This window comes from Perkinsus marinus (genome assembly GCF_000006405.1).
Source record: "Perkinsus marinus ATCC 50983 genomic scaffold scf_1104296944684, whole genome shotgun sequence".
Taxonomy (NCBI): Eukaryota; Perkinsozoa; order Perkinsida; family Perkinsidae; genus Perkinsus; species Perkinsus marinus.
Genome location: NW_003211319.1, coordinates 17,153 through 37,901, shown reverse-complemented (window position 1 = coordinate 37,901; position 20,749 = coordinate 17,153). Strand labels below are relative to the sequence as shown.

Genomic DNA, 20,749 nt, shown 5'->3' with positions numbered 1-20,749 from the left:
GGCTCAGCCACTTCCCGAGCCTCGATATGAACCGGTAAGACAAGTAGTATCGCCATCATATTCATCACAGTCCTCCCGATATTAACAACACAACCCTATCTCCTTCGAAAAGAGAACAAAGTCTCGGATGCTGATGGACAACAGCAGCATCAGACGATGGGCGTCGTCGTTGTGATCATGTCGAACCATCCAGTAATGGTATAAGGAGAGGACTTCGGCTCTTTGCATCTGATAAGTAAATCCTCACTGGTTACAGTGAGCGTGCAACCATAGGCGATTGTCATTCAGACTCTCTCACTACTAGAGTGCATATAGATGCATATTGATAATGTATCAGCATTAATCGACTACAGTGGAATTACACCCGTGATATGAAAAACACTTGTGACTAACATATTTCACATTTCACTCCACAAAGAGCGCCTATGAGAAGTGAATAACGCGTAAAACCCGTGATATGGGTACAGTAGTAGTAGTAGTAGCAGTAGTAGTAGTAGAGGTAGTAGTAGTATTAGTAGTAGAGGTAGTAGTAGTAGTAGTAGTAGTAGTAGTAGTAGTAGTAGAGGTAGTAGTAGAGGTAGTAGTAGAGGTAGTAGTAGAGGTAGTAGTAGAGGTAGTAGTAGAGGTAGTAGTAGAGGTAGTAGTAGAGGTTGTAGTAGAGGTAGTAGTAGAGGTAGTAGTAGTAGTAGTAGTAGTAGAGGTAGTAGTAGTAGTAGTAGTAGTAGTAGTAGTAGTAGTAGTAGTAGTAGAGTGTACTATGAAAGTTGACTACTTACCGTAGCTTCACACAGCAGTTGCCTTCATGATCGAATACAACCAGTACTCGACCCCAGTCAGACTCGCATACAACGTGTTTGCCACAACGTCCTCCGAAGGTGTACGAGTCACTACTACACATATAGGGAATTCCCACCAACAAGCTGAACTCACAAAGGCATGCAGCTTGACAAGGCGTTCACTAATCGATCCTCAAAGTCCCTATCAGTTCGCCATAGGCTCAATCTAGTGAAGCCATCATCAACAACCAGAACAGCAAAGCACCTGAAAACTCATACCACTCCTTTTCCACTTCACGAGGGAGACTACCGAGCCTTACCATTTCCACCTATCCCAGTACCCTCCCTTATTCCTCTGTATCCAGCCCTTTATCGCCTGCTGAGATGACATGATGAGGCCGCGCTCTGATGAAAAGTAGGCAGCTGCTGATGAAGACAGAGAATACTCCGACGTTACTGACAAGAACAAACAAGAGAGTAGTGACTAGCTACACTTCCTTCCAAAAACGAGTACGTCCCCTATGAATTTTCTACTAAGGAAAAAACGTAAACACGGGCCTTTTCTGCAGACTACGGATTCTCGTTGTGATGCTCGTCACCATTGTCGAGGAATATGCACATTGTCCGCTAAATGTGTTGATGTCAATATGAAAATTTGCGGAAATTCTTATGGGCTTCTGTACACATCTACTATAGTTCGTACATGAACCTCTATACCTAATAGAAAACGGCATGGGAAAGTAGACACATTGTCAACTATATGTGCACGTGACATTTGTGGAAATTTTGGGAGGAAAATTGAGGAAATTCTACCCGAATTTGTATGTAAACTTCTATAACTAATGACGAAACTCCTGAGCTCAGCTGAGAAAAGCGAACATATATTCCTCCAACACTGACGAGGAAACTCCTGAGCTCAGCTGAGGAAAGCGAACATATATTCCTCCAACACTGACGAGGAAACTCCTGAGCTCAGCTGAGGAAAGCGAACATATATTCCTCCAACACTGATGAGGAAACTCCGGAGGTACATTAAAAAGCGGACATATATTCCTCCATCCCGTAACCGCTTCGGATTCACAATAACATCCCCCTATGGCGCCTCTACTGAAACAAGTTGCCCAAGCTACTTACTCAACGATGTTGCCTCCGATCCCCTGTACAATACCGATCGACTGACAGGAGTGATGGTACTCGACATATGTCCATGACTGTGTGATGGAGTAGCAGGATGAGGCAGAATCTACCATAGTAGAGAATACCACCCTAAGAATTTACTAGTGAACAATTCAGGAGGCTGCCACGTCCAAGTCAACCTTACTAGGAATACTCGAAAACAAATTGAAAAATCCATTCTAAGCTCGTTTTGAGTTCAACCATCACTGCCGCGGAAACAGAGAGTAAGGCTACAGTCCTGTCTGAGAACCACCCATCCCCATTTTAATATAATTTGCAAACCCTTAAACTACCACGTCCCACGGCGCGTAATCATGCACGATGAGCGTACGAACAAGGCGCCCACCTTCGTAGGAGTATTCTCAGGATCGTCAGTACTCTCCCGTTGATCCGCACCAACAACCTCAGGTGATACTGCTAAGCTCTCATCTACAGTCGATGTAGACTGTTGTATTGGGATTGGCGATACGATGGACGGCTAAATAGACTGTGGTGACCAACACGTAGGAGTAGTAGCAATATTACTCCCACCTCATTGAGATCTCCAAACCCGTGGGAAGGGCTAGTCGCACTATGCCAGCTGAACGGGAAGCTCCATATAGCATTCAATGAGTTTCTTCTCGGTCACTTACTCCTCACTAGAAAGATTCACGACTTCAGACTCGCTATGCAAAGGTGATATACGTGAAGTTGTCGGGACCGGGGATCGAACCTGCGACCTCCTCTACCCGGATCAAGGATTGTCACATGCACTTACTTCCGAGTCACATACGATAACACTTGGTTCGAGTACTGGGGTACTGCTGGCAGTCAAAAACTAATAGGAATAATTCAGGACTGCCACCACTTGAACGCTCTCGACCTCCTCCGTGTGTTTATAGTCCTGCCTTGTCGCCTTCAATAAGCCAAAGCCATTACGCTGTTTTGGTCGCCTTCCCAGACAGTATTTGCATCGCTCCGCTGTAGTGAGGTAATTTCCCATTGAAAAGTGTATCGATCCTCAACAACACTGAGCGGTGAATCGCTACTACTACTACTACTACCACTACTACTACTACTACGGTATTGCCGCTAATGTGCTAGCCTGCTACTACTACTAGCTGAGTTGAATGCTCTCAAACCCCCTCGGATTGATAACTCAGCACATACAACAAGAAAAATTACTATTTACTACAGTAACACACGTGACGATAAACGGTTAAAAGCTGCTACCCCATGCGCCCCCAATGAAGCCGCGAATCTTCCGAGTGCGCAGATATCTCAGACGCGATATCTTCCTTCGGGTAGTTCACTAGGCTTCGCTAGAAGGGGACACGATCGATCACTGTGTGAATTGCATCATGACTACTTGCAAATTATCATCTTGTCAAATTATAGTTGAATACTACTACTAGGTTCTCCAACCTAACCTATTCTGAATCTTTCATGCTTCAACCTTGGATTCTCTCCTTCCACCTAGCCCACTTACACGTAATCCTCAACGACACCGGCCCCAGTGACATCTTCCAAGTGGCCGTCCGAGTACCGTCATCATCATCACGACCTATCGTCGCTCTACCACCCGTGTGCGACTGTCGACGGCGAGCCATGTCCAACAACAATTGAGGGCTTCGTATCGACACCGCACCTCGCCACTGTATTAGCCGACATAAATGGGAAACTCTCTCAGTTTCTATAACCTGCAACGACTTCAACATAATCACTCCAGCATTGTTCCTCGAATAGTACATCCTGCATATTGGATACCTCCTGTCGCAGCCTTTCGCACTCATTAGTCAGTTCGCCGTTCATTTCTCTTTCCACCGTCAAGTCGCGCCTGAGTGATTCAGCCAATTCACCGCCGGTCCGCTGGCAGCGACTAACCTCAGTTCATCATTCTCCTCCATAACAGCTCCCAGTTGATGCCTCAAAACTCGTACATCCCTTCGATACACCAACAGTAGTTCCCGTAATTCTGAAATCAACACTAGGCCATTGACAACTCTCTACCAAGTGCCACCTGTAAGGCTATGCGGGAGCTGTAAGCCTGACTCTCCAGCTGAGGGTGTGAAGAGTCCATTATCGCGATAAGGGGTATCCACTGAGAAAAGGCGGCCGTGGATTCACGATTTTGAGAAGGTCACTACTGGAGGCTATCGCATGCGCATTAGGAGGCGGTAGGCGCCGATCGGGCGTGCGAGGTTGAGAGGCAGTACTAGTGATCGAGAGTGCTTCCACTTGACCTGTTGGGGGGAAGACCTGAAGTCATCGTCCGTGCAATTGTTACTACCTTGTCCCGGTATCCCAGAGTAAACATCGACAGGGCTGAGTCGCTTCACACTGGAAGGGACATCCATGAACAAAATTACCACTGAGAGTTGATCGATATTGCACCAGATGCTAATAACCGGACCTATGCTGTATCTTTTACTGTTCATATCTATGGTTATAACGTCGCATTATACGCTACCTCCTGTGCTTAAAAGTCAACATACTCTCGATCCGAATCTGCATCATCACCAACAGTGCAATGGCAAACCATTTGGATTGAATTCGTTTGTAACTTTGACATAAAGTTGTAACGAGCTCGAAAGAATATTTCTTCTAGCGATCGTTAGTAGTGGCGTTGAGGCGAGCGAAATGCAAATTGACGTTGGCGGAGCGGAGTGAATGACCATCTCGTGGCGATACAGCGCGCGCCCATCTGATCGATATCTGCGCACATCGACTCGGGCATTAAACCAATCGACCGATACTATAGGTCGATCTTCTTAAGACTAATCTATAGGCGTGCTCGATCAGACAATGTGCAACCATGGGCATGAAGATAGGGTGTAGTTACGACAACCCCTCCCTGGGATCCTCTTCTCGCTGATCTTACCTGTGCCCCGCGAGTTAATCACCCTCATGGGTGGAATACCACCATCAGAATCTTGCCGAGTTGAAATGATATGCATCCGATCTTCCAAATCCTTCGAGTGTATCCTCAGCGAGATGCAGGCCGAAGTCCTCAGCCAATATCGTGCAAATATTCCGAAAATATAGTGTTCGGATGGCTTCCAGGTTTTCCCTCTGAATTGCATGTCCATCACATATGATGTTGTGAGCCGAGCACAGTTTATATACGAAATGAAAATCTCATATTGTCATCACCAATACATGTAGTTGACCATGTACATGTTCTCCTCACCTGACCTCAGGAGTTTACATACGAAGTTTACAGAAACCAATAAAAATTTTCCCCAAAATTGCCTCCCTAACTTTCGAACTGTCTACCACATCTAGATTCTCGCCCTCACCAGGTGACTCAAAATATCAACTCAGCATCTAGAGAATAAAAAGATCGATGCAAACCAGCTCACTTCGCACAGTCCGCGACAGCAAGGAAGAATACAACAATGTTTGAGTCGGCATCTACTGCCGTTTCAGTGGCCGCTCGAAAGTGACACCAACTGGGCAATGGTTACCATGAGGAGCAAAGTCCTCGAGAATGAACGCATCCTCAATTCTATCTATGGGGAAGCCTGGTGCTGAGATAACATAGTCCAATCTCAGACCCCTGTTCCTCGGCTTGTCACGAGCTCGAACAGACCAATAAGAGAAACAACCTGTAGCATGTGGGTGCATGTGGGCAAAGGTATCGGTGAAGCCCTTCGAGGTGTAGTGCTCTCTGAAGGACTCCCGCTCCTCGTTGGTCGTACCTGTGAACCAGATGGGCATCCCGTCAAGATGATGTTATATTCTCAATGTGAGAAGGAGGAGCCACAACGATAGCCTCGATGGGAAAGTCAAATTGCGGAGCGAGCGAAGCGAGCGGAGCTTATATTACTGCGCACGAACACTCGTGTGCGTGCGTCCGTCCGTCCGTCCGTCCGTCCGACCGACCGTGCGTGAGCAAAAATTCTGACCCGACCAGGGCGATTCATAAGACAAACAGGGTATCATTCTGTCCCCCGTTGACTCCTCATCAGCGTAAAAATATAGCGAAAGTGTGGCTGTTGCTTTGCCCGCTTATTTTTCACGAAACGGTTCTGCGCACAAGTGATGAACTGTTAGCTCAGCACGTTAGTATTCACGACTCCCAACCGAATGACCTAGGGTCAAATCCCACGATGGTCATTTCTCTCACATGTCTCCATAAGGAGACAGTGGTCGGCCACGTCGACGACGCCAGCCAACACCCGACAACCTTTTGTTTTTTAGTCACCCAATTTCCAAAATAATCTCAATAAGAGCCCGCAGAATTCTTGATAGGAAGCTCAGGGAGCTCCGCCCCTTCGCACCGAAGACCTAGTTTTAATGAAGTTCAACCATTACTGCGGCGAAAGCAGACAGTCCTGTTTCAACATGAGAGCTCGATCATCATCGTATCATAATTTGAGCCGAATTGACACACAGATATTATTAACTACTAATAACAACTATTCATTTACCATTAAAACAGTCGTACGAGTGATCTCAGGATGACTCCTCCACATAGCAGTACCAGATTTCTTAGGAATGTAAGGCTTGTCGACATTCCAAATGTCCACATCACGATCAGCCACGTTCATATCCCCCAACAGCAAGGTTGGCTTATCGAAACTCTTGCAGTACTCAGCCAGTTCAGCATCGAAGCATCTCCTCCCAGAGGTTCGATATGCAAGCCTATACAAGCCATGTCCTGAATTCGGGACGTAGCATAAAACCACTACCATATCGTCGAACTCCAACGTTATTGTTCGCCCTTCAGGATCCGCGTGATCACTGATACCCAGTTTGCTGTCGAACTTCCCGACGCTCTTCCGAACAATCATCGCAGTACCAGAATAGCCCTTCTTGGCTGTACAACGATTCCATACAGTCTCCACAGGGCCCAGAATATTCTCAACTGCTGCTCTGAGGAGCTGGTCGCACTGCTCACACATTTCCTCATCGGACAGTCGTATGTTCATAAATCCAATAACGTTAGGCTGTTCCTCCTTACACAAGTCGATAAGCTCTTGTACATTATGGTTGAGAAGAGCCCGAAGCGAGTCCACGTTCCACGCTATCGCTGTGAAGTCATCCTTACCCTTCTTATGACGTTCGAGCTTCGTTATGGGGATCTTCTCGCCTCTCTCATTGGCTTCCGCATAGGCCACATTAACTATTTTCACAGCCTTATGAGTGACCTTTCTCGGAGCCTTAGTTCTCTTATTTGACTTAGCCGTCATGGGCTCCACGTTCTGATCGTTGTTAGTCTCCCTGTCCTGCGATGATGCAACATACTCGTCTGAACGGCTACGCTTCTTGTAAGGCATACGAAGAGAGTTATATAGTACCTATGGAGCACAGCATTGATGCTATAGATGAGCTATGGACGCGAAAGCAACAAAGTGAGGGTAGAACCTCATTGCAGTCACCACCAACCGAGACGTCATAACGTACGGGTAATACTCAAGCCAACATGTTCAAGTCCGACATGCTTCAAAGTCGACCTAGAGACGTACACTCCGGCCGATACCTCAACGTACTTGGCGAAAGATACTCTAGCCGGGGATCGAACTCGCGTCTTGAGCGATCAAATATCCAACTCGTGGGCATACAAAATACAGCTCCAGGCCATAAAAAGCCTGGGCGCTTATAGGCTGTTTCTCTCGGGCAATTATAAAGTCGTACAATGCGACACAAGACTTCCATGCAATTCATGCAAACTTATGCATTGCGACCTATTATCAGAATCGGTGGCCGTCCGGATTCTAACTGTATGAGTTGGGAAGCGCCCTCTAGTGATGGATCTTGCTCTGTCCGGACATGCCGAGGGCACTTGTGCGTCGTAGTACACATGATGGAGGTGTGCTCTCCAGTCCAGAACTCGAACAATGTGGAATATGGACTTTGCCATCAGAGCGTTCCGCTTGCAAACTCAATATGTCGCCGACAAAAACTGTTCTCGCGGCTCCCATAGACAGCATAGGGGATACTGGGAGCGACGATACCAGATCGATCTCCCAGGACTCTCGGTAATCCTGACGTTACTGTCGAGCTGCAGTGCTCATCCGTCAGAGAGTGATAATGTTCATCCGCGCATCTTTTGCCCCGTCCGTATCTTTTCAGCGATAAAACTACGGGGAAACGCTCTACAGATTGCAGTGACGGTTGCCGGGAATATATATCCTGGCTCGAATCGCAAGTGAGAAGCTCGCGCTCTCATTTAGTATCAATACTCATACTTTCACCGCTTTAACACTACGACTAAAATAGTAAATTTGTCGTCGCAAATTCGCGCCGCCGTGTCGAGCCTCGCAGATTGATGCCTGAGCCAGCCCGAGGTGGACCTTCTGCCTGTGCGAAAGCGATTGTTCCTGAATTCCCGACATGCTGAGATTCAGAATCAGACGGTACAGGTAGACATCCTATCGAGGTCCGCATCCGAGCTCGAGCGAGCGCTTCTACTGGAACGCGATCAACAACACCGTTGCGAACAAAGCGGTGAGCATCGTCAGAAACTCCTGTTTTCCCTGGGCGTGTTATGCTGAAAAAGATTGTCGACCTATACCAAGACTATATAACCTAGCTTCAGAGTGTTCGAACATCATGGTGATCCTCAGGCAGATCAGCTTTATACAGTCCCAGCGGTGGGAATGTGAATATGAACGGAACCGAGAAAGAGATAATTCGCTTGAAAGAGGAGGTCGTTATTTCAAGCACATCATCAGTGCTTAGAACAAATTGTGTGCTTTAGTTGACTATTGAAAAGGAACTCTATCTGGCGGAACGTGTTGCAAGGTGACCGCTACCCATAGGGCTCTGCAATCGGTTGATCCTCGGGGAGTAGGGAAGCATCGGAGAGGCATCGGTTGATACTCTGTCACCGATTGAAGCATCGAGTTCCGCATATCCCAGACATGGCCTGGTTCAAAGAGAATGTCGATATCTTAGAATGCTCGTTACGGGACAACTCTAAGGTAACATCCTCAGTCCAGGAGGGTTGATTATCGTAGCAGTATTACTCATGTCATCAGACGGCTCAATCCTGCGGCATCGAAACCGCTGACGCATGCGTTGGACCAGAGAGAGTTGAAAAATCTGTCGCTACGCCTGATGTGAGTAAGGCAGACCTTCTAAGCTTGTCCATTCGAAGTCCTCATCGAGATATTTCCATCTTGACGAGGCGGTTAGATTTGTCCGCTCTCCAATGCATGTTCATAGGTCATGCAGTCAACTGCTAACGGCCCATTGATGGGCAGAGCAGCACGCTCAAGGATGCGGCCGAAAGCTGTGACCCTCATGTCACTGAAAACTAGGGTATGCTCTATTCCTTAAGGAAAGAACCACCATCACCGAGACTGTGCTCGGACCCCATCCGCGTCGTGATTCGAAGTCGATCTCCGAGACGAGCAGTGACCCGAATGGTAGGCCTCGATAGAAATGGACAATGCCATGGAGTAATCGCGAGCAACATCGGTGGGGCGCTTTCTAGGGGAACCTCGTACCCATACATCAAAAGAACCGTCAGTATCGTCCTGCCACGACAACGTGAAAGTCTGTAAGTGTCGCTTGCTGGTGCGGCGTACTGTGAGAGCTTGAATGCTATTGCTGAGCTCGATACAGCCTCCTTTCGCGACGCACCACGTAGTCAAACCGTCTTCACGGATGTTGAGAGGAGCTGGCGGAGTTTATTACGGGAGTTTGGGAAATCGAGAGAGGCATCCCTTTTAAAGTGATACGTGATGGATCATGTAACATGACGTATTCTATATCGTGGTCTATTACAAGAAGCTCTGATGGAGGCACTCCAATTAAATGCATAATAGCATAATGATACTATCATTATGATGGGTTACACTATAACCGTTCCAGTTTATGGTTATTAGACTAATAGAGGCCCGAGAGACGAGATGGTCGAGAAGAACACCTTTCTAATCATAGGTTCTGGCCACGGGTGACAAAGATCAGCTCCCAGTGTTTTGAGCTGTCCCTATATCCGTCACCACAAGCTCGGAAACGCTATGTGGAACTGCCGAAAAACATGACGGTAGGCAAGTAGAGGAATTCGTGCCACGCATTCTGTTGTAAATCGTGCCAGACATCCGGGCAGGCCTGCTCGACTCATTTTCTTGTTGTATAGTTCCGACGGACTCGTCTCGATTGTGAAGTCAATCCAGAGTCAGGGAAGCTGTTAGTCGAAGAGCACAGAGGTGACCACCATCGTGGAGGATGATCGCCCGGTTTCGAATCAGTTCCCTCGCAACCTCTTCCTCGAGAGCTGCTCGATGCATCAGACTTTCTGTGGGAGTACGTGCGCTCCAACCAGAACATGCTGCCTTTGTGTGGCAGAACTTAGTGAGAGTATCTTACTAATTGGAAGCTTTGCATTAGTCCCCTTATAATGAAAGGGCATTCTGAGCCTGGCGACCTCCGCACAGAGTTTGCTTGTTTCCTGGGGCGTCAATCATCTTCTATGAGCTTGAGTGGAAAATTACAAATCGCGATCCAGTTGAAGTGCTCCGACTTATGATTTTGCATTATTTTGGCAGTTAAGCAACGTTCGTGAATTCCAGATATTCAACATGATTGGTAATGTCCCGGCCAGTATTGCCGGAGTAGGTTAGCCAAATTGGACAATGAGTGCAGCAAATGCGATCCATAGATGCCCATAAACATCCTTAACGGTTTCGGATCACCTTAAAGAATAATGCAAGTATGATTCAACGTCGCTGATTACGGTCTGATCTTGTGCAAGCGTCGGTGCTGTATAACACTTTGCCACACATGGTAGACAATATTTATGGCGGAGCAAATGAACAATTTTTGCGTTTGTGTACGTTTGACCCTTCCTATCACTGTCACTGTCAAAGAGGTCGCGAGTTATTTCCATTGCAATTTCCGTAATGCAGTGGGGAGCAAAATTGAGGTTGGGATGAAACTCTTCGTTCTGATGAAACCATTCCAGCATGGACTGTGCCATCAACAAGGAACCCGCCGCCGAGCTGGATGACCGTGCTGAGGATTCTTGGCATTCTGATAACGGCGATGATTCGCTATATAACAACTACTTATCCAATACTCGGAAGAGCTTCCCTTTAGTTTGAGCTACTGGATCACGGAACAAACGTTCTCCTATACAGCGGGCATGTTCGGAACCCTTTAAACTCATGTTGTACAAAGAGGAGTATTCCCAAGTGATCCTCGATATCTCTTTCCATGCCTCCGTAAAATGTTGTTAGTTCCCTATGTCTTCGTATACTGTATACTTCGCAGGATTGGTTTCCGTATAGTTCCGCGACCCGCCACCATCACGGCTTACACGATGCGTTTGTTAGTGAGTGTCTTAACGATCTAACTGCTCGCTAGATGCTGACTGTAGCCCAGGTAAACCTCAAGGCTCCGTCGAATAGTTTTTACCATACAGTATATCAGTTAGGGGGGATGTCTTGGGGGTCGGAGCCTTGAATTCCAACTCAGGATGCGCTGATGGAACCGTGTTCTCTTCTACCTTCATGTAGAACTTTCAACGCAACCGAATTCGCAGATTGACTAGAAACCCTGTTTGTGATGCTGTTTGCTTCGCCTTAACAGGCGATGCAACATCAACAATCCAGCGCGTGTACAGAAATAGTGGTTTCGAAAAACACCTGGTGGACCCCGACGGGATACTGCAAGTCACGTGGACGTACTTGGGCATCACATTGATGTGCATAGAGACCACCAGAGGTGCGGTTTCTGATTGGTTCGACAGAGCCGGCGGTCAAGTCTAGTAAAATAGAAGGGTAAAGATACAATGTCAGACAGGGAGAAACTTGGAACACACTACTAATATCAGAATGAACTTCGACGACCGGCATTATACTGACGACTCGTGATGAGACTCGATGCAATGACTAGTAATAAACTGTATTGGTAGAAAGTGTGGTATATCAAGAGACATATGTAGTTTAGTCTATCTAGGACGGATATAGATAGGGGAGGAGGAAAAAGGAGGAAGTCCTGATTGTTCAAAGGGTCAACGCTGGGAGCAAGGGGTACGGAAAATGATATTTTTGTTGAAGCCCAAATTTCAAAAATTGAAAAAGAGAACAGCTGAAGTCAAAATCGATCGTGATTCCTTTCACGTGCCAAAACTTAGCAAATCGTAATCTTTCCTGACCGACTTCAGAATAACCTGAAAAACTCACTCCTCACTATCGGCCTCTCGACGAAGGAAATACCTGCAGCTTGACAGCTTCGTTGAATATCGATCCCTGGTGGCAGTTTCCTCAGGACCACCACCAACTCCTGGTGGAATCGCCCCATTATAAGCCAATCCTAGTGATGAAGCCCTCCGTGACCGACAACCTGCTACTCCTCCTTGCATTAGTGACCTCACTTGCTGCTTCCGAAATCGACGATTATAACTAATCATCCCCATGGTCGCCGTTGACCTCTGTCGAACTTCTGAAAACAAGCAAGGACTCCGTCACAGCCCCATCCGTATGCTGAGCCTCCGACCTCTATTAGGACTTCCTCTCCGTCCAAGAGTAGCTCTCTTGCCCGTAGTGACTCCACTGCACCTTTGGCTAGTGTTGTCAAATCTGGTGCTTGCAGGCCAGTGAGGAGCGCCGCCCATACTCGTCACTACTGCGGACCCGAGCCCGTCGAAGGTAGTGCTGCGAGCATGGCGCCTTCTACCTCTACTACGACGCGGTGGGCACTTCTCCGCCACCCAACGCTGCCTCAACTCTTCAACTTGCGGCTGGAAAGTCATTGTCAGAGTCGCGAACTCAATCCTCAGATTCCACGTATTACTTGATATTTCTCGGCATTCGCATTCACCAGCTTTCGATCGCCATAATGAAGCCGCACGTGTAGCCCCGATGTCTCCGATATTCCAATTGCCATGAACCTATTGGCAGGAGGTTCTCCGGCAGGAGTGCCTTTCCATGATATCACCTCAGCCTATCGAATGTCGCAACAAGCTCATCGTCAAGTGGGGAGTCTTCCCCCGGTATGCTCACTGGACTCAGGCCATACGGAGGGACCTCCGTGTCCGTTAGAACCTGGTTGCAGAGGAAACCCGGAAGCGGGCGTATCTGATCATATCACAAACTCATCGTAATGGAGAACCATACCTCCTATTACAGGAACCGGAAGGAATAGTTTCGTCCGCGAATAGTTTTCGGGACGTGGAATCGGCGGATCGGAATTAGCCCATTCGAGTGATGACTGGAGGGCTGCTGCCTCACTAAGATCGTCGGAACTATCAGTGTCACTGCACCATGAGTCTCCCGCGGTTGTATCTTCGGATAATCCTCGAGCGCCTTCCATATACCCACCACTGGGCTTGCACGGAGCACTCTTATGAACCTCCCGGGCCGCTCGCGGAAGGACCATATGGTTAACAGGCAGCTGCCGATCTTCATCACTACTCCTACCCGAAGTATTAGCAGCAGTAGTGCCACCACCTGGACTTCCATCGTCACCCATATCGTAGAGCTGACATGGCGTAGGGAGTGGTATAACAAGGCCACTGCTATGGCCGCTACGATGCCCACTTCCTCCATACGGACCTGACGTCGGCCGCTCTTCTACTGCTGGCATTTTCTAAGGTATAATTATTACCATACAAATAGTTGTGCGAATGAACAGCTGTTGGGTCGGCTCTGCACGGGCTTCTCACCTCCTCGCCACCTTCCCGGGGTCTCGGTGGAGTCATAGCCAAGACGTTACTCATAGGATAAGACTATTGGAGAGAATCACTTCCCCGTATAGCCCCTCCCAATCCGACCCGTACAACTACTACTGCAGTCCTCTGAGAGCGAATTGGGCCTGACTAGAATTGAAGATCCCTGGGAACTCCATCGGGCCACCTCCCAACAAGCCTAGAAGCCCTGTGTGCGCCAACAAAAATCAATGAGCTGGGAAACACTTTCCAATCTACCATCATGTCACTTGACCGCGACGGACTCCCATCGCAGATCCGTTTCGACCATCTACCCTCTGGTACCGGTTTTCAGTCCCGCCGTTCCGATTGTGCGCCCTAGCGATGGCTTGCCATAGGCAATCCTAACTAGCAAGTCCACAGCCGCAATATCCTCAGCCTCTCGCCTTGCAGTGCTCCACCCCTTTCGGTTTCCAATCACTCCGACTATCTGAAAGCATACTCAAATACTGAGCATGTCGAACAATGCCCGACCTTCCACAGTGATGGAATACGGTTACCCAATTGAACAACCTTACAACCCGGAGGATCGCTAGAGTGCCACTAAAGATGGCATCCTAGAGCGATTGAAGATGATATCAATGACTGCCTTCGCCATCTCCTGGTCACAAGCCACCATAGCTTCAATAGACAGGTAGGACTGAGATTGAAGTAGAGAGAAAAGCACATCCAGCTCAAAGTGATTCGAGTATGACGAGTTCAGCTGAAGTCGTGGACCTCCCACAAAGGAGACAGATCACACAATTACCTGGTTGGCAGTAGAGGAAGCACATAAACGGTTTCCTGACGAGTTCGCATACTGTAAAAGCTAACGCTCGTAGCAAAATGGATAGTACCTGTAGTCATGTCCAATAGTTGTGCACACCTGAGCGAAGAGCACCACCCTCCACATCGACAGGTTGCTCCCTGTGCAGGCAGCTCCACTGCCAAGTTTGCATCATGCGAATTGAATGCCATAACGGGAATCTACACAGGAATGAAACTTCTGATACCGGGTATTGCAGACCCTCTCTCTCCCAGGGAAAGTTTTCTTATCTTCGATCCTGATCAACAATGATGTTACCAACTCATATACAGGATGAGAGTAGTCAACTGGAACGCCATCCTTACACAGAGCCAGAGCTCTGTCCGGACATTCCTACTCCACTAAATGGATGGATCGATGAGTCATCGACGACGACATCAATCTATAGGAATAGATCTAACACAACACCCCTCAAGAGAGGCCTACGAGCAGAGACCTTCTCATCATTCCCCCTTTTATATGGCTGTCCCTTCGCTGTTCGGCTTACGATGAGAGCCTCATATGTTGGTAAAATAGGAATCCGCGGGTCATCCCACAAGATATCAATGCAACGATGTGCGTCAACCTCAGAGATCCTGGACCAGCGACGCTAGTGACACACTAGTGTCATTGATGTGACATCAGCCTCTCCGAACCCAGGGACTTGATTATGTCCTCCAAGGTACGTCGTATATTGTCCGCCGTATGCCGAGCCTCTACCCTCTCGAACGCTATCGTATGACTAGTCGATTGAGTGATCCCGCATAAGTAGCCATATGGTGCACCACTCTTACGAGCACACTTTCCATGTTCTCTCGCGTCCACAGATCTAGTGTGAAGCTCAAAAACTGCTCTGCTCCTAGGGATTTCTGCAGTGACGTTAACCAAGGAGCCTTGTCCTTCATTCGATGAGCCTTGTTCTTCCCGAATGATATATTCGGAAGAAAAGTCAGTCAAAGACCCAGGTTAGCAGATGATTGGAGACGGAGCGAGCCATCCAAGCCGCGCCCGGATAGCCCTTTCGATACACATAGCGACAGAGATGCCATACCCACCATAGTTCAGAATGACCAATACAAATATCATCGTCAGTGACTGATCATCTAGATCCACATTCCAGTGATGCCACAGGTATTTGAAATAATCCTTGATGGCTCCGGTAACTTGTCTGGATCTTACAAGAGCTCTCATTCTTCCAGTGTCAATCGTATAATGATCGGTCTCATACTCATTGGAGGCTGCTAACTGAGCAGTGCTAAGTTGCTGCCATCCCACAGAGCCTCTTTAAGAGGTCCTTGACAAGGACTCCTTGGGGGTTCAGTTAACAGAGCCTCGTACAACGGCATTTCGGTTTGAGCCAAGCCTGCGATCTGGAGCGCCAGCAGAGTGTTATAAATCGTAGAGTACTTACAGTACGTAGTCGGTCACAAAAATGAAGCGAGGATTGGAAATCCTTGCGCGGGTCATTGGAAATACCCCTAAATTGCAACATAGATGGATCTAGGGAGAATTAGGTAACGACATAAGAAACACTTGGCAATAGCAAGAAGAGCCGCATACAGTACAGCGTGTGAGGTACTTCCCACGCGCACTGAAAATATCAGTGGGCAAGATATGCGTAGTGAGCACTGAGAAACCCTTCAGATCGAGAGCCCTCACTCATCACCTTGTAAATCATCCTTAGCATTTGCAGGTTCATTCCGAGTACCGCTGACCTCAAGCAGCCCGCCGCCGTCCAAACGTTCAATACCAGCTGATCACCTATGAACTTTGGATGTAGAGCACTTCATAGAAGAAACACAAATACTGCTGGTGAAGTGAGAGAAGGTGTATACAAAAGAACGCGTATAGTCATACCATGCTGTGTAGTACACCCAACTATAGCGCCTTATTCCAACGCCTCCACGAGCATATTCCATAATCCATTATGAGGAACGAAAACTTGACAAAACTAAGAAAAGCGTTATATGCATTCATTGAACTCTAACCCTTTCATTTCTCAGTATAGTCATCCACAACGTCGCAACATTAAGCGTTGATAGAGTGGAAGATGTCCTCCTCATCATATTCATACATATTCCTCGCCACTTCGCCGTCGGAATGATCATCCTTCCGGGAATTCAAGGTACAGTTCATATGGCTAAGCCATACAGAGCTCCACGCTATCATTGGTGGAGTAGTTTACATACTACTCACACTGATACACGACACCTCAAAAGCTAGCTTGAAACTATATATACTTGTGGAATGTTGCATATGAACCAACGTGTGGTCCTCGAGTGGTGACGGCTTGAATAACAGAAGCCGACAGTGACGAGAATCATATTAATCTCTATAGCCTCCTTCTTCGTCATCTTCATCAGCATCATTCCTACGTCGCTTCTTAGAATACCCCATCCTGTATGCGTGTAACTGATACTCACTAAGTAATACACTACCAACATATCAGCACGTACAGCTCGTTCGGTATAATTGTCATTATCCTCGTCCATAAGCTCCTGCTCCTCAGACACTATCTGCAGACGCTCCTGTCGTTGCCTACCAAAGCAGCATATACGGATGGGCAATGTCCACTGAGCATCTCTATAGATCTACACTAACAATATACTTGATACTCTACGGGAAGCTCTATCATACGATACATGATGACGAGAGCGGTGCCGACGAGGTTTTGACACGCCCTTCAAGGAGGGATAGGCAGACGAGGGAGAGGGATACTGACGAGGTTGGTTTTGAGCTGGCCCTACCCTCTCGAGAGGTTGAACTCAGCGCTCGCCCGAATACAGTTGGGTAGTTCCCCGAGCTGCGCCTCGCAGAAACTACCACCCCGAAGCCAGGAGTATCCTCATCTTCCTGTGCCTTATACTATGACTTTGAACATACTATGACTACTAGCTACTACTACTACTAATACTACTACTACTACTGCTATTACTACTACTACTACTATGGCTACTAGCTACTACTACTATGACTACTAGCTACTACTACTATGACTACTAGCTACTACTACTATGGCTACTAGCTACTACTACTATGACTACTAGCTACTACTACTATGACTACTAGCTACTACTACTATGACTACTAGCTACTACTACTATGGCTACTAGCTACTACTACTATGGCTACTAGCTACTACTACTATGACTACTAGCTACTACTACTATGACTACTAGCTACTACTACTATGACTACTAGCTACTACTACTATGGGTACTATGGCTATACTTATAGCTATGAAACGAGCCCCCCGTTAACTGGTCACGTGAAAAACACAACTAGCCCACTGCCACTTACTCTTCTCGCCTTTTCGCCGTCTCGATTACATCACTAGGCAAATATGCGAATTCTACTCCTGGAGCGTGTTTCTGCGGACAACAAACATACGATATTACCGTTATACCTTCGCCACCGAATGCCTACCAGGAGCTCTACGTTCTTCAGACATTCCGTTTTGACCTTGTCCAAAGCGCTGGGAGCGTTTAGATTGTGCAGAGCGGCCACAGGTTGTATTTGCAGTTTATAGTCTGGCGCGTAATAGTGCCAAAAATCGTTCATTGGTAGTTGATTAGATAGATCCTGCAGACAGCGACAAGATTCACCAGGTGATAAACACAGAGCTCGCTACTCACCTGATCCCGATTCAGCGCTACAGCCGTTTCGTAGGCCCAGCAGCGTGATACATTACGTATAGTATACCTGACCAAATGAGTATACTACTGACTAATGGGATAAGGAACAACCGTTGTGGCTCTACACAGCTACTACCCGCCTCCACCCAGCAACAACAGTGGTATCCCAAAACTCTTGACCAGCCTAACACAATTAGCATGACCTTGCAGTGTGAGGTTAAACCGGCCTAGCCTGAATAAAGGCATGAGTGTCCACAACTAATATCGAGGTACTGCTTCATCCTACCGATCATGTGCGAGAGAGTCAGCACCGCACTGTAGGACTATTGCTCCTGGCTGATATATCTCGACTACACCTGAAGATCCACTACTAGAACTCTCGCACATGCGGATGACTCACGAGTAATAATGGTCTTGAATAAGTCCGAAAAAAGGTCATCAGTGATGCCCTCGTCCAAGGGCACATTAAGTGCGTAAAATCTTCCCTCGCCAGTGCCAATATCACTTATATCACCCGTCCCTACGAAATGACAATACCCAACAAAAGACAAGGACACTTATAACAGACCTGGAAAAAAGTCGCCGTACTTGTGGAAGCTCACCGTCATCACTCGCGATGTTTGGTAAAACGCCTCTTCAACACCGTCGCCATGATGCACCTATAAGGCAACGATAATTGTACGTCAAACGGGCGCCTTTTACGTCAATGTCAATATAGAGGACCCGCGGGTGGAACCTCAAGAGCTCCAGTATAGCAAGGACGATATCGTTGACATAACAGAAGCCCGATGCTTCATTTCTCTTTGCATGGTGTAGACCTCCGGCCCTAAAAAGTATCGAAAATCGAATCTACACAGCGGGATGAGCCTGTCACCAATTGATCGCTATATCAGCGTTTCTAGAACATAGCTCATGAGCTGCATCCAAGCTACCCCCAGCGAGCGTCCGCTGAAAATCGTATCTACAAGTGTTCTATCTAAAGTTGTATCAGTTCAGTTACTCTTGCGACTGCAAGTAGTATGCAGCCCCTGATGAACTACACAGCTGAGCACGACCACAATATATAAACGTTATATAGCAAACTACTCAGCCGAGCAATAATAAGAATACACAATTCCAAGAAGGAACGGATGGGGACCACAACAGCGAGAGTAGAAATGTGATGCCTCGTATAAACGTTCTTACAGGCCGTCGAAAACTGGACAATCAGTGATAATATCCCCCACTCTAAATCGTTTGGACTGCGACGTATAATCACGAACATTATCAGCGTTCGCAATCTTGAGGAACCTACACAACACCCCTAATCGAACTTCCACTATCCCACCTCAATTACGATATATACTCCTCTCCATGGAAGTTGGTCAACTCAGCATCGGTGGCGACATGTGGGCGATAAACCGTCATATGCCTAACACATTCATCCTATCACCGACGGCTACCAGCTCCTAGGATCACTTATAGAGGCCGTAGCCGACGACCAAGTCATGAGCCATGCGTATCCGCTGTGGTTTCATAGGATGGCCCTCACCGTAGTAGTAGCTCCCATGATCCGGCTCGTAGAAATACCTGCATGAAATGCCCTTCTAGAGATCAATTCACGATATGCTAAGTCGTTCCTATAGGACCCCATGGATGATGGGAAGTCCCCCTCTATTACGTAACGTCCGCCTTAATGCCAGACACCTCCGACCGCTTGGCTTCATCGAAGTGGATGTAGGCCATCGAGAACAGAGTATAAAACCTATCCTCCACACTAACTATAATTAAATAAAAAGCGACCATAAGCTGGCAGCCTGATATAACAATTCAGGCTATATCGAGTCGTACTGCTGTCACCAGGGCCGACCCTATATGAGGAGTATAAACTGTTCGGGTTACACGGTGATTAGCAAGCTGTATTACCAAGCAGGAACTAAGTATGTCTAAACTATTCTAGTTATATTCTAGTGATATAACATAATTCATAACATAAACTATTGTAAACTCTATTCCTAAGCATTCATCTAAACTATTTATATGAATGACATACTCATCGCAAGGAGGTAACTGCGGGGTCCATCCTCTGCTCAGCATTTTCACAAACGTTTCCCAGCCATTCGAGGAGTTGCCAACTTATATTTCACAAGGCGCTGATTCCAAAGTAGTTATTCGGACCAAAAGTTGATCATTTAGTGAGAAATACGCCGCGAATAAATGGTTTTCGCTCCGATATACAAAACCTAAATCATTGGAGTTTCACGACCGTGATATGAAAAACATATTTCACGACTACTGCATAACGCGGATGTCGCGTTATTCAGCGAATAATACGCCACTTCACGTAAAACTGCTGAAACTCAATTGGAACTCGGCAGTGACTCTCTCATAAAGACACTCGTAGAATCTGAATTGAGACCATTTCGAAAATTCACGGGCAAACCTCGACGCTCTAGAGTAACTCGTATATCGAAAATCGCCATAGTGCGTGCCGCCCACCGAATCTTTCGGTATGTTCAATAGGCCTTCAAGAGCCCATCCAGGATTAGATGCCACATCAGTAAAACTCGATCTTGGGCGTGCTCTTAGAACTCAGGAGAGGTCTATTGAGCACCACCCCATATATAAAGGAGCTCCATAAATGTTCAATATGCCTCTCCTGAGTTTCATAAGCGCTCCTAGAATCAAAGTTCACATGTGAAATCCAACCCTTGAAGGGGTATTGAAGCTTAAGAGATGTTTTTTTTTGAGAGGAGTG

General features: G+C 47.2%; 5 protein-coding genes across 5 annotated transcripts; all 5 read right to left on the bottom strand.

Moving 5' to 3' along the window:
• Positions 1-149: 149 nt before the first annotated feature.
• On the bottom strand, positions 150-3,169 carry Pmar_PMAR015556 (hypothetical protein; the record flags this gene model as incomplete). The annotated part of the gene is made up of 9 exons (XM_002780008.1): positions 150-228; positions 777-887; positions 931-1,041; positions 1,097-1,181; positions 1,911-2,019; positions 2,299-2,430; positions 2,710-2,769; positions 2,800-2,884; positions 3,165-3,169. The coding sequence occupies 9 exons, from the start codon at positions 3,167-3,169 to the stop codon at positions 150-152; spliced, it is 777 nt and encodes a 258-aa protein (XP_002780054.1).
• A 2,176-nt stretch (positions 3,170-5,345) lies between these two features.
• Pmar_PMAR015555 (ap endonuclease, putative) lies at positions 5,346-5,651 on the bottom strand (the record flags this gene model as incomplete). The annotated part of the gene is made up of 1 exon (XM_002780007.1): positions 5,346-5,651. The coding sequence occupies one exon, from the start codon at positions 5,649-5,651 to the stop codon at positions 5,346-5,348; it is 306 nt and encodes a 101-aa protein (XP_002780053.1).
• Positions 5,652-6,352: 701 nt separating this feature from the next.
• On the bottom strand, positions 6,353-7,213 carry Pmar_PMAR015554 (conserved hypothetical protein; the record flags this gene model as incomplete). The annotated part of the gene is made up of 1 exon (XM_002780006.1): positions 6,353-7,213. One exon carries the CDS (start codon positions 7,211-7,213, stop codon positions 6,353-6,355), a length of 861 nt encoding a protein of 286 aa, XP_002780052.1.
• Positions 7,214-16,702: 9,489 nt separating this feature from the next.
• Pmar_PMAR015553 (hypothetical protein) lies at positions 16,703-17,021 on the bottom strand (the record flags this gene model as incomplete). The annotated part of the gene is made up of 3 exons (XM_002780005.1): positions 16,703-16,789; positions 16,834-16,968; positions 16,998-17,021. 3 exons carry the CDS (start codon positions 17,019-17,021, stop codon positions 16,703-16,705), a joined length of 246 nt encoding a protein of 81 aa, XP_002780051.1.
• A 652-nt stretch (positions 17,022-17,673) lies between these two features.
• Positions 17,674-19,737, bottom strand: Pmar_PMAR015552 (histone deacetylase 3, putative; the record flags this gene model as incomplete). Its single annotated transcript, XM_002780004.1, has 13 exons — positions 17,674-17,748; positions 17,804-17,959; positions 18,013-18,079; positions 18,149-18,244; positions 18,299-18,368; positions 18,413-18,532; positions 18,581-18,671; positions 18,715-18,838; positions 18,887-18,973; positions 19,198-19,302; positions 19,349-19,423; positions 19,471-19,581; positions 19,673-19,737. The coding sequence occupies 13 exons, from the start codon at positions 19,735-19,737 to the stop codon at positions 17,674-17,676; spliced, it is 1,242 nt and encodes a 413-aa protein (XP_002780050.1).
• Positions 19,738-20,749: the final 1,012 nt, after the last annotated feature.